We start from the raw sequence: 13,485 nt of genomic DNA, 5'->3' as shown, positions 1-13,485 counted from the left end.
CACAAAAGAGACAGAGCGACCTCCCAAATTTTAAAATATTATTCCATAATACAAGTAGAATTGTGCAAGAAACTTCCTTGATAGCAACTAAGTATTGTGCATTGAAATAATGAGATATCCAGTATATTGCATAATCCAGTTAAATCTTCAAGCTTATGCAGGGTTACCATGGTTACCTACTGTAAGATCCATGGTTACCTAATGAGATATCCAGTATATTATTCTCCTGTAGTTTGAGATATCCATGGTTACCTACTGTAAAAATCATCGAGGGATCTTGAGTTCCTTAGAAACGTAAAAACACTAGAAGGAACAGTAAACTATTCTTATATATGATATGACTGTAAAAAATGAAAAATAACATGAAGATTGGCTGACCATCAACATGAATCATCTTCATCCTTACCATAATTCGAATGTATATAGGTGGTCCCACAACATTGCTAAGCATACCAAATATTGTCTGAACAGGTCACCCATTTGATGTTCCACAGTAAAAGGTTTCAAAAGTTTTCATATGCAAAACAAAATGTTCAGTATATTATTCTCTATAGTTGATGAGGGGAAACCTTTTTGTATTTTCAAGGAGAATAATATACTGAAAATCTGAGCCTATGTAGCAGCCCTCTCATGAAACATGCCGTTCCACGAAAATGCTTTCTGCGATGGTCCCTATAAAATCCCTACCAAAAAACACCACCAAACGCAGAACATTCACCAGAATGTGTATAAGAAACAAAAAAATGATATTGGAATGTATTAAAACTTATGTCATTGTTTACATGAAAAAAATACAACCTCGACTATGAAAATAGAGTTGCCTGATCTGCAGCATAATAATTTCATCTACAAAAATTGAAGGGCTACATCCAATCTGACCAAATAATGGAATTTGATGAAGGAATTTTGAAGGAGCATATATCTCTAAATATGATGTAAATTATACGCTCCAAACAGGGATTTGCACACTTCTCTGCTACCCCTTGCTGCAGCCTTTCCTGAAAAGTAATTACCAGAAAAGTACAGAAAAACACGACTAAATACAAAATATTTGAACGTAATCAAATATAATTCTTGATTTCTTCGTGGATTTCAATGGCTACAAAAGCAGAACAAAACATTCTGCGTATCTTTCCTGTCTAACCCCCATCCTTCTCATCTGTGGCAGAATCAAGATTCTTCTGCCACTCAAAAGACCCACAACAAATGTTTTAAAAAAAAAATGTAGCTGATCTGCATAGTCACAGAAAATGCTAATGTGAGGCTTAGGCACAAAAAGCGCAAGAAAGGAAATGCAAGGACAGGAAGTAAACATAGAAAGTAAGGTACAATAAGGGCATGTTTGGCTACCATGAATTTCTTTTCGTGATAAATCTGCATCTCCAAGTGGAGATGAGATGAAGTGGCTAAAAATAAGGAAAGAAAAACATGAAACTAGTGTCTCCAAGTGATAGAAGAGGCTAAAAATTAGGAAAAAAAACTCTACTGAAAAACTCTACTCAAAATACAATTGACTTTTTCCTCATTTTTGGCCACTTCCCATGCTAATCTCCATCGTGTACTGTCAAATCCCTCTCCTTCTCCCCCTGCCCTACTCTCACCACTCGGAGATACATATTTATAATGAAAAAAAATTCTCAAATCCCTCTCTCACCACTCGGAGATACGGATTTATCATGAAAAAAAATTCCTGGCTGACAGACATTGCCTAAGACTCAAAGCGTCAAGGAATCCTAAGATGCCAAAATGGGAGTGGTACTAGTAGTAGACCAATGTGTCCAAGGCTAGAATGTGATCATGCCTTTAGCCATATAAATTGATGGTCATTGTGCTGTACCAATAAACAGATGCTTCATGTTTAACAAAATTTATATGAGCAAAGTAAATATCGTCAGAAACAGGACACTCCAAATACAATCTCAACTTCAAGAGCCATATGCAAGTTAGTCAGTTCATAGTAAGGACTTTTGCTCACATTTTTCCTAAAATTGTTCTTTCAGAAACCATTTAGAATATGTGAATATTGAATACCTTTCCAGGTCTTATTCCTTCTTCCTGCATCTTGCCAAATAAAAGGGATGCTTCTTGAATTTTACCTGCAAAATAAGCAAATAATAGTTGCAATAACAAATGATAGGTAAAGAACATTTACTTAGATCTCAAGCAAGGTTTTTCATTCACAAGCTTTATAAGATAACATACAAAAACTATTGATGCAATCAAACCCATACATAATTTAGTCCATCAAACCCATACCAACAAACCCATCAAACCCATACATAAGTTAGTCCATCAAACCCATCACATGGTTAGTTCAAATATAAACGGTTCAACAAAAAGACCCAACCACCAAAAAACATCGACCGAAAAAATGAACTCATAACTGCGTAGGCAAGCGCCGCATAATGCGCCCCAACATCGAAACGCGGTCCATATTGTCCAAAGAAAGGAATGCCTCAGCTTCCTTGTGACGCCCGTGTAGGTACACACAAGCATCAAGGAGGTCATCTCTGGGGAAACCACCAATGTTCAGCACCGCATCTTTAAGGTCAGGGAGGCTGTGCACCTCACCAGTAGAAATTATGGCATCAGCAACCCTATTAATGCTGGAAGACACAACTTGCAACTCCGATAGAAGTGCAGCATTAGGACGCTTCCTTGACTTCTTCCCACCAGTAGCAGAAGTTGGGCCCCTGATAGGAGAGGAGTCACTATAGCCCATGGATGCATCTGCGGCAGGTGTAGATGAAGAAGGTCTAGCACGTGGCGGAGTTCGGAGGAAGCTGTCGTCCATATCATCGACCCCAACCGGTAGGGTCGATGAAGAACCAGCCGGTGTTTCCTGCGTCGCTTGAGTGGGGGCCGCTCTCCTATCTCTCACCTCCTCTCCACATGCATAATCATCATCGCATACAGCTTTCATCTCTTCGTAGAGTGGATATCGTTTCGAAAAGAACCTCTGGTTTTCTGGATGCATCTGCAAACAATAATTGTCATTGTCACGCTTCCTTGATTTAAACACGTAACTTATAAATGACTCGCAGTGATATACGATAAAAATTTATTACCTTCAAGTAATCATTCTTAACTTCTTCGTCAACCGATATCTTGCACAAGGTTTCATCCCAGCCAAAGCCACTGAGATTAATAATGGAGTTCAGAGTCCTGTAGGTTGTCTTGAGTGTCTTTAACCGATTCTTGACATTATCTTTAGTCAAGGTCTTCTTCAGGACATCAGACACTTCATGCGCAACAGCATTGTAAGCGCACTCCTTGAACCCGGCACCAGTCTTTTGCCCTTCAGCTATCTGATTCTTAAGGGCTGCTAAAAGAACCCCATCCATAGCTCCATTCCACGCGACATTCGACTTCTTTTCCGTCGTACCTGCAGTTGTTGCCATCTCGCCTGCAACTTTCCAAAAACATTCATATAAAAAATATTCACTCAAAGAAGTATAGATAACCAGTACTAATGCAAACATAGAAGTAACATTAACCCATGAAGCAATACTAATGCAAACATAGAAATTACATAAATCTCAACAAAGCAAGGAATATAAGCTACGGTTCCAGCAAACTACACATCGAAATTATGAAATCCACATCCAAACACAGGTGGTGCACAACTATTGCGACCATGTCATTTCCTAACGACGACGTGCTTCGAAATCATTCCACATTTGATTCATGATTGCGGTTCGAATGTTACGACCTTCCCTTATATCCTCGGCCCTGGTCATAGGAGGAGGAGGAACAGGTCCTTCTTCCTCCTCTTCCTCCTCAGCTACAAGCGATGCCAGCTCATCGTCAACATCCTGAATGTAGGAGTCGTCAGGCATCTCCCTCCTAATGTGGTTGTGGACGCAGCAACAGGCTAACACTATGTCGATCTGCTTGGAATATGAATACATGGGTGCTGAATTTAATATGCTGAATCGCTTCTTCAAGACACCAAAAGTTCGCTCGATTACATTCCTGGCTGAAGAATGCCTTTGATTATACAACTCCTCGGCTTTCCTAGGTCTGCGCCCTCTAATCTGATTGAGATGGTAACCAATACCTCGGATTGGAGTTATAAAATGGGACAGACACGGATACCCGGCATCACCAAGGTAAAACTTTCCTACAATGAAACAAAGGATTACAATTAAATTAGCTAAGTACTACAGAAACTGCATCAATACAAACAGTCTAATAAGCTAATTATTACCTGGCAAAATGGGAATCCCGTTCGGCTTTGATATAGCAGATGCTAACACCCGTGAGTCCGATGCCGACCCCTCCCACCCACAAAGGACGTAGGTAAACTTTAGGTCAAAGTCGCAACAGGCTAACACATTTTGGGATGGGAAGTGCTTACGACAAATATATCTTTTTTGAATATCCTCAGATACCTTTGCATGAATGTGGGTCCCGTCAATTGCACCAATACAATCCTATAATAAGGACATTCAAATGTCAACCTGAATTAACAACCTTCAGTCGAAATGCGTAGCTATCGTAAACGTACCTTAAAGTAAGGCATAAAATTAGGATTATCAAGGATTGCCCGTGGTGTCTCCCTTGATGGACGTACTATGAACATGTCTTGTAGGATGAGAACAGCGTCGAGAACCTTATTAAAATACTTTGAAACAGTAGTCCCTGACCTTCTTGTGGTTGCCCTAACTGTACGATTCCTTTCATTGTGTGCAATGACAGTTAAGAAAATAGCCACCTGTTCCTCAACAGTGCAGTGAATTGTGTCTTTCAACAATGTTGTGCTTCTGAAAAGGCCCACGAAGGAGCGGAAGCACCGAACATCCATTCGAAGAAGAGCAACACAATGGTTCTCTGCGTGCGTGATACGTCTAACAAAGGTCCTACGGGTTAAGTACCCGCTTTCGTAAGGGGTTCTTGTAATATTCTGCTCAAGGTATAGTCGAACCCTAAGCGTAACTGCCGCCGCCGCAGATATTACTATAGCTGCAGCTCGAAGGATCAACATCCGCCTATCTGCTGGTTGACGAGGCATGATGGTAACCCTACCAAATACTAAAACAAATAACATTTAGGATAATAACACAACCGGCAAAGACACCATAACCACAGTCACAACCATCGAAACAAAACTCCTACAGCCACCACCAACTACCAAAGCACCAACAAGCAACCACAACCACCGTAACACCAAACAACATCATCCACAAAAATATATCCCCTACCCTGATCAGCACCTCAGATCCACCACCAAAAAAATACATCCCCAACCCACATTAGCACCTCAAATCCACCACAAAAAATGCATCCCCAACCCACATCACCAACAACCAAATTTTTTTTTCACATTTAATGCTACCGCATAAACAACACGTACATACTATCACAAAAAAGAAAAAAAAATCTATATGAAGCCATTGTAGACAGAAAAATAGCATAAAAATGAAGAGAAAAGGGAAGAAAGGGGATCTGAACCGTAATACCCAAATAAAAGCTGACAAATTAAAGCTTTTAGACAATCCATTGCAAACAAAATGCCCCCAAAATTAGCCATAACAACCAAATCCGAACCCTAAAACCCAAATACACTAACAACCACTAACACATGCATACCAAAACAGCCATACACCAACAACAACCGTAGAACCGAGGGAGAGGGGGTTCTCCAGATCCGAACCCTAAAACAGGGAAGAAAAGGGATCTGAACCCTAAAAAACCTAAATAAAAGCTTTCTCAACACTAACACTGATATTTCCATGAAAAAAATATTAGTGCAGATCAGAACTTCTCGAGGATAGTTGGAAGAAAAAAGGCCAAAATCCCTCAATAAAAATGAAAAACGAAGAAGGAATGCAGAGATTCAGTAAAAAAAATGAAAAAATGAGGGAGAGGGAGGAGATATCTGAACCCTACCAACGTTTGACCACAAAAAAATACGAAAAAATCTCGAATAAAATGAAAAACCGAGAGGGAATGGGGAGTTTGGGCGAAAAAAATTAGAAAATGAGAGTAAGGAAGAAGAGCACTAACCTTTGTAGTGTTCGCCGGTGGTGGAGCTCGCCGGAGAAGACGATGTTGCCTGCGGGTTCGTCGAGGGTTTCGTCGAATGAGGGTTTCGAGAGGAGAGAGCCACAGCGATGAGAAAAAAGAAAATTTTCCCGTGCACGATTGTCTTGGCTTTTCCCACTGTTTTTGCAAGATTTCACGGGAAAGGGGAATCGGGATTTAGAGGGAAAATCTATTTACCACATCATTTTCTTGATTTTCCACATGGGTTTTTCGATTTTGACGGGAAATCAAACGAACGGCAAAAAGCAAGAATCGCGAGAAAATATTTCCTATTTTTCTTTCCTCTCATCTCTCGAGAAGGCAAGTGAACAGAGCCCAAGAGAAAAAGAAAGGAAAGAAGAATCACTCGAAAACGAACACTTCAAGGGGGAGTGTGGGGGGACTTCCAACTCTGCCCTAAAACACCCCTCCCTGGCTTGCCTATCGGCTTCCAAATTAGCCAATCACCTCACATGATGATATAATATAGAAGATCATGTTATGCGATCATGAATTTCATCAATTCAATGAGCAAATCGCCAAGGGGGAGATACCTCCCCTTCTAACCTCTTAATAATGTTCAACGAGTCTCCTTCCACTATGAGCTTGTCTAACATAGCTTTGTCCATCAACTTTATTCCTTGATACACTGCCCTAACCTCCAACTCGTTACAGTCGGCAATCTATTGGACCCGAGAAGGCCGTATCGTCTCACAAACCTCATCTCTAAGAATCCCTCCAACTCCCGCTGGTCTAGGATTTCTGAAGCTTGATCCGTGTGGACCCTGATCCGAGGACGGTGAGGGAACGAGTCCCTACATCCCCAAAGATCTCCACATGAAAGAGAGAGCTCTACCAAGGAACTCTCGAAACGGATGCCTCCCCCATAGCATAGTACAAGTGGCGAATATAAAAAGAAAGAGATATGTCTTGATCCGGAGCCAAGGCTCGAAACCCAGACATACCTAAAATAAACTCAGAGTCGCCATCCATGGATACGCCATGGAACCCCAAAATCAAATCCTCTGTGCAATGGATAACCAGAAATATATATGGGTTCGTGCCTGATTACGAATGGAGAAGGTCTGAAGAGCACCCCCAATTCGTCCGAGTGCAAGCACTTGGTCTCTTATGCTATTTTTATTAACTCCAAAGAAGTTTGGGTAAAAATCATGTGAAATGGGAACGAATATCCCCGAGTGAACGTCTACCTAATCATGCATGACTTGGGGATGAAATAATGAGCACACAGAAAGTAAGATAAAAGATGTGTCACCTAAGCATAGCTAGGTTGTGAGTGACATACCTAATGGGTGTCTAAGTTCCGATGTGCAAACACATACATGCTACAGCTAAAGGTATAAGGTATGCGCATGAAAGTAAGAAAATATAGCAAAACACACAACATAACAACACAACAAATCCTAAGACTCTAATGATTAAGCCCGAGTCCTCGGATGGTCTGATGTTCATCCAAAGAAGCCTACGTATCCCCGCCTCCGCAAGAATCAAAGCAACGTAATTCTCCGCGCCTATTCTAAGCTATGATGCCTAAGACACTTAGACCTCTATCATAGACTCGATCTAAAAGACCGGACCAGTTATTAAAGTTTGTTGTACGATTATTTAAATTCCAGTGAATTGTGGATTTTAGGACATCATATATGCCCTAACTAAATGCAGATTAGCCCTAAGCTTATGCATGTGGTTCCTACAACCTATATGTAACTAGGCTGTACTTCCTAAGAAAAACAAAGGGTTGACTAACGCATCATATTCTAGTCATCACTCGGCGATGTGGATCGCCGACTGACCGGACGGAGGCGCTCCTATAACTCTAGGACAGACCCCTAACTCTAAAACAAGCACACAACAAACAAACAATCAAACAACCTATCAAAAAAAACTCCTAACTCTGAAACTCTCTACCTAGGAGAAATTTCTAACTCTAGAGGAAGATCTTTTAAAAACAAGGTTTTAAAGGTTGCTTATTCAAAAAGATTTAAAATGCTATTTACAAAAGTTTGGCTGGACTTGGGATATAAATCTCAAGCTGCACTACGTATCTCGTGGAAGAGGATCAAGCCAACGTAGTTCGAAACGAACTCTCCTAATTGCTAATTCTAAAACACTCAACATTTTAGGCTTTTGATATATTTTTTTAATGTTTTTTATGTTTTAAATTTCTAATGTTTTTGAGTTTTATATGTTTTAATATGTTTTTGAATTTTAAGGTATTTCAATATTTTTAGATTTTTAAATGTTTTAACATGTTTTTGGATTTTAAATTTCTGATTTCACCCTTTTGGTCAAAAGACCGGAGGGAATATACAAACCAAAACCCTAGGGCCAAACCCTAGGGCAAATAGGGGAAACCCCTAAACATGGCAAACTAATAATCAATGATAAAGACAACGATCTAAAATCCCAAAAGGTAAAGCTCTAATGAGACTGTGCTAGTCTCTAATAAAAAAGAACGACGACAACACTAAGGAGAAGCTCCCAGCCACTGATACTAAAGAAAGAGCGCAAATGAGTCAGAGACTCTCTAATGACACTATCAAAAGGGCGAATGAGTCAAAGACTCCCTAATAAAATCCTTAAAAGGACAAAAGAGTCAAATACTCTCTAACACTCTATAAAAGAATACCAATAAGACATAGCATGTCTTTCAGATCAAAGGGGAGACAAATAGGGGAGCATGAGACTGAGCTAGTCTCCTAAAAGGGGAATTCTCTAAATGATACAAGGCTAGTCCCCAAACAAGGACTCTATAAATGAGGCAGGGCATGCCTCCCACGAGAAAACTCCCTACCAAATTAAGGTGACATCCCAAAGGGAGGATACTCTAAACAACAAGGCTCGTCTCCAAGGGAGGATCACCTTAATGAGACAAAGCATGTCTCCTATGGGGAAAACATCTAACATTAACAAGGCAAAGCATGCCTCCTATGAGGGACTCTTCTAATGAGACGAAGGTTGACTCCCTAAAGGGGGAGGTTCTAAGCAACGAGGCTTGTCCCCAGAGGAGAGCTGCCTAGCGAGACAAATCATGTCTCCTAAAATTGAAGAATTAATGAATAAGGGTGTCTAAAAGACTAAGTAAGTCTACTAGTTAAAAGATGGGAGTGCTACTCAGACTAAGCAAGTCCCCTAAAATAATGGGCTTGGGCTAGCGCCTTCATCGCCCCAAAACTCTCCTCGGGAACTGAAACCGCAACCTCAACACAAATCAAATTTAAACACCACACTCATCCTTTGCATTGCAGATTTCAATATAAACAAAAGAAAGAACAACAATTTTAACGCGATTGAGGATTATCATTTTCATAACAAGCTGAATGAACAATTCCTAACAACCCATCGGTAGTCATTGGTTTGATGTTACCTTACCCCCTACATAATTCTCTCTCTATATATCCATCATTGCAAAAAATTACTTCACTCTAGATAACATCTTATATATATACGAGCATACAATCGCTATTCAAATGTTGGAAATCATTCAGAAATCATTGAATCGGAACACATGGCTAAATGAAAATTTCAACAATCAAATAATGGATGGTAAAGCGTCTGTAACTATCAATTTTAGAACATGATTACCACAGACCATGGAACCCATCCATTCCAACATATATGGAGAGATAAAGCATCATATGGTAACTGCTTAGCATGTGAGAGCAGTTATGTAACCCAAACAACCATGAAACACAATTGCCACAACCAAGTAAAACTACCTCAGTGAACTGATTACCCATGCCTAATGAAATCTTGGAACACTTTTTAGCACTAATTTCCCATCTAATAGAAACCTGGACTACAAAATATAGGAGCTACACCACCATATAAGAATAAAAAACTGCTATGAAAAATATAATCAAAACATCATTTAGAGTCTGATTTGGCTCATCAATTTCATCCACATAGAACACCGAAATAATAGAGCTCAATTACCCTTGCAACAAATTGCTTGGATTAGCCCAGGGCACTAAAATAGGCCTCAACTGAACATCAAGAGACCCATTGGTACCAAGGAATCATGAAATTAAAGAAATTCATACTAAAAATAATTGGCATCAGATCCCTTTAGACCAATGGATAATTCAATGATGGGAAACTAATGGGCAAAGAAAAGAACAGATGCACTCTAGACCAGATGCAATCTCCATGCTATTTGCTAATTAAAGTAAAAGAAAGGAAGAATTACCTAAGTTATTGCTCGGAATTGTGCCGGAGAAGATGGGTGAAAATAAGGTGAGGGTCGGTGGTTGAAGTTGCAAAGGTGAGGCTCGGTGGCCGGAGAAGATGGACGTGGAGATTGAGCTCTCTTTTTCTCTCAAACCCTCTCTCTAAATTTCAGACGAAAATGAAAAACCCCCTAGCTGGAGATTGGCCGGAATCCGGTAAGAAACCCGCCGGAGAAGATGACCGGCTGGATCTCTCTCTCTCTCTCTCTCTCTCTCTCTCTCTGTGTGTGTGAAAATCAGCTCTCCTCTCTCGCTATTCTCAGATCTGAGATTTATCTTTTATAGACAGATTTGAAAAGGAAAATCATATCTAAGCAGCGGTAAAGGCAATGGTCAGAGGTAGGAGATGATTGAAGGTGGAGTCGGGTTCCGGTGAGGCTTCCCGGAGAAGATGACCGGAAAAGAGGAGATCGGAGGGTTAGGGTTTCGGACAAGGAGTTCTAGATCAGGGCCGGTGGAGGAAGAGTAGCAGAAGAAAAAGAAGAAGAGGAGTTGGGGATTGGGATGGAGAGATGGTGGTGCGGTGCGATCGGAGCTCCAGCACCATTGCCGGAGGATAAGCACTCTCCCTCTCTCTGCAATCTCTCTCTGTTTGACGAAAAATGATACCCCCCTCCGATTTTTCTTTGATTTTTTTTTATATATCTATATTATGGCTGCTGATATTGGCACCCCCCAATTAGAGGGCGCACAAAATCTGATTGGCGCGCGAACTTGGGTCAAGCTCAAACGGGATAATCTACCCCCCTTTTGAATTAAAAGACACATTTAATCTCTTTTCTTCCCGCAGACAACCTTCATCTTGATTAATTCAACCCCCTTTTTGGTCTGCATTGCGCTCATTCTCTTAGCTCGTTTACTAAGCAAACAAGCCCGGATCTTGACGAAATTTTACAGGGACCTTGGTGGGAACCCTAAGTTAGCCTAAGGTGTAATTTGGGATCCTAGCGTGGTGATTGGATGGGGTTTCACTCAGACACAGCGAACTTGGGTCCGGTCAAAATGGGGTGTCTACAATCCGTCGAAGTTTAATTTTAATAGACACATGCTAGGGGGTTCCCATACATGAGTGATCACCGATTGAACCTCTTTACTGAAGCAGATCTCTGACCACCCTCTCCATAAGTCATATGCCAACACAAACCGAAAGCTCTTGCATTCGTCAATGTAATTTTTTTTGTAAAGAGAAAAAGAGGAGTCTTTACTAAGCCTCTGAACACTCTTACATTCCTCTCTTTCCATACTACCCATATAACCAATAATAGTGTAACATTCCATAATATCTTTCCTCTTAGCCCAAGGGTTCATCCTTGGTTACTTTCCCTAGCCTTGATTTGATGACAACAAACACAATTTGATATAAGGTTATTTTTGTTAAACTAATGCTTATGTGTGCTTAAGAATTGTCCTTCCAAGGGTCAAATTAGGATATTAAAGCAATGAAGGTATGATGCTTTAAGCGTAAGCCAAAGTACATGGAGAGCAAGATTTCAAGCATGAGCCAAAGATCAAAGACTAAAGAAGTCAAGTGTACTTGGAGGCAATGGGAGAAGGCTATCAAGCAAGATGAAATCACAAATTTGATCTCATGAAGCCAAAAACCAATGTAAAGAAGATGGGAGCTCAAGCAATCTCCAAAAATTCATAGTCAAGCAAATCATTCCAAGAATCATCAACTATTAGAATATACATGGGGATCACTTGGAATGCATTTCAAAGCTCAATTTCTTAAACCTTTTCTAAATCTCCCAAGCTTTAAATTTAGATGTTTTCGAAGTCTTCAAAATGTTTTGAACATGCCTAAAAACTTAAATTTGAAAGATCAATCAAATGGCATTTTTAAGAGATCACAAAACACTCAAAAAAGTGACCAGACGATGCCCCAGACGTCTGGACAACGTCTAGAAATCTCAGACATAAAATCTGCATCTGGTTCACTTGGCAGACGTCTGCCGCGGCGAAAAGTTTTGAATTTATACATAACGGCTAGTTTTTTTCTGGGCATTTTTAATTCAAATCTTCCCAAAATGCCCCACAATGATCATATTTGTATTTGACCTATAAAAACCAATATTTGGTAAGCATTTAACAACTGTTGTGACTTTGAAAACTAAGCACTACTTGCATATTTAAGTTTTCATTGTTTTCTATTCTTACCAAGCTTTATCTTGCAACCATCTTGAAGGAGATCTCCCTAGGGCTTATTTATATTTTTTCTAGGAGAAAAGAAGTGTGTTGAAGTAGTGTATCAGCCTTCCTCGAAGGCATTCACAAATCTTCTTGTAAAAGAAGGAGAACGGGACTCGATTGAACCAATGGATTTTAGAGCTCTTGAGCTTGGAAAGCATTGGAGGTGCTGTACAGAGATTTGTCTTCACAAGGAAAGAGGACTATTAATAGAAGCCACCAAGGGATTTTGGTGGAGTGAGTGTAGGTCCGGGGTTTTAGACCGAACCACTATAAAAGTACCATGTGCATTCTCTCTTGGCTCTTTCTCTTTCCATCTCCTCTTTTCATTACTTGGATGTCTTTTACTGTTCATTTAAGTTCTTTGTCTGTGATTTTATTGTGCTAATTCATCCACTTACAAAAAACCAAAGATCTTTAAAAGGTAGACTATAAGAAGTGGATTTAGGGAAAAGTTTTTGAAAAGAACCAATTCACCCCCTCCCCCCTTCTGGTTGCCTACCTGGGCCATCATTTCCTCTTTTTTTCTCTCCACAGGACTAAAGACCAACCTTCCAAGAGCTCTACCAATGTAGATAGGAAAGTCCATGTGATCAGTCTCTCCCGCTTCAACACACAAGGCACAATGATCTATAATCTTGATCTACCATGAAAAGCTTGTCTAGAGCAGCCATCCAAGCAAAAGCACATGCCCTTAGAGGAGCTTGTATCTTCCATTTTTGCCCATTGATTTTTTCTAAAATAATATACTATTTAACACTTGAGGAAGAGACGTTAGAACTTAGAACTCCATTTTGAAAGAGTCAAGCAATGAGATTAGGACTGATAAGACGTTCCAGATGGTCGTCCTGTCAATAGCTTCCAAATAGTGGTTAAAATAAAAAAAAGGGAGGAATAATCCACTGATAAGTTGCTTTCTTTTACACTTTTTAATTAGTTGTTTTCCAGGATTTGCTAGGCAAATTCGCAGAAAGCCATTTCACGGCTGGACTTTTGCATGAGAGAACCTCCACATCAGGTG

At 40.1% G+C, this 13,485-nt stretch overlaps 1 protein-coding gene across 1 annotated transcript; it reads right to left on the bottom strand.

The window, feature by feature from the left end:
• Nucleotides 1-2,377: 2,377 nt before the first annotated feature.
• Nucleotides 2,378-3,869, bottom strand: LOC143854883 (uncharacterized). Its single transcript, XM_077365003.1, has 3 exons — nt 3,713-3,869; nt 3,069-3,406; nt 2,378-2,977 (listed from the first exon to the last, which is right to left on the bottom strand). Exons 1-3 carry the CDS (start codon nt 3,837-3,839, stop codon nt 2,378-2,380), a joined length of 1,065 nt encoding a protein of 354 aa, XP_077221118.1. The 5' UTR covers nt 3,840-3,869.
• Nucleotides 3,870-13,485: the final 9,616 nt, after the last annotated feature.

This window comes from Tasmannia lanceolata, unplaced genomic scaffold, assembly GCF_043159265.1.
Source record: "Tasmannia lanceolata isolate RefF3 unplaced genomic scaffold, GAP_Taslan_0.1 ptg000020l, whole genome shotgun sequence".
Taxonomy (NCBI): Eukaryota; Viridiplantae; Streptophyta; class Magnoliopsida; order Canellales; family Winteraceae; genus Tasmannia; species Tasmannia lanceolata.
Note: the sequence above shows the minus strand (reverse complement) of the source record. Positions and strands in the feature narration are given on the sequence as shown.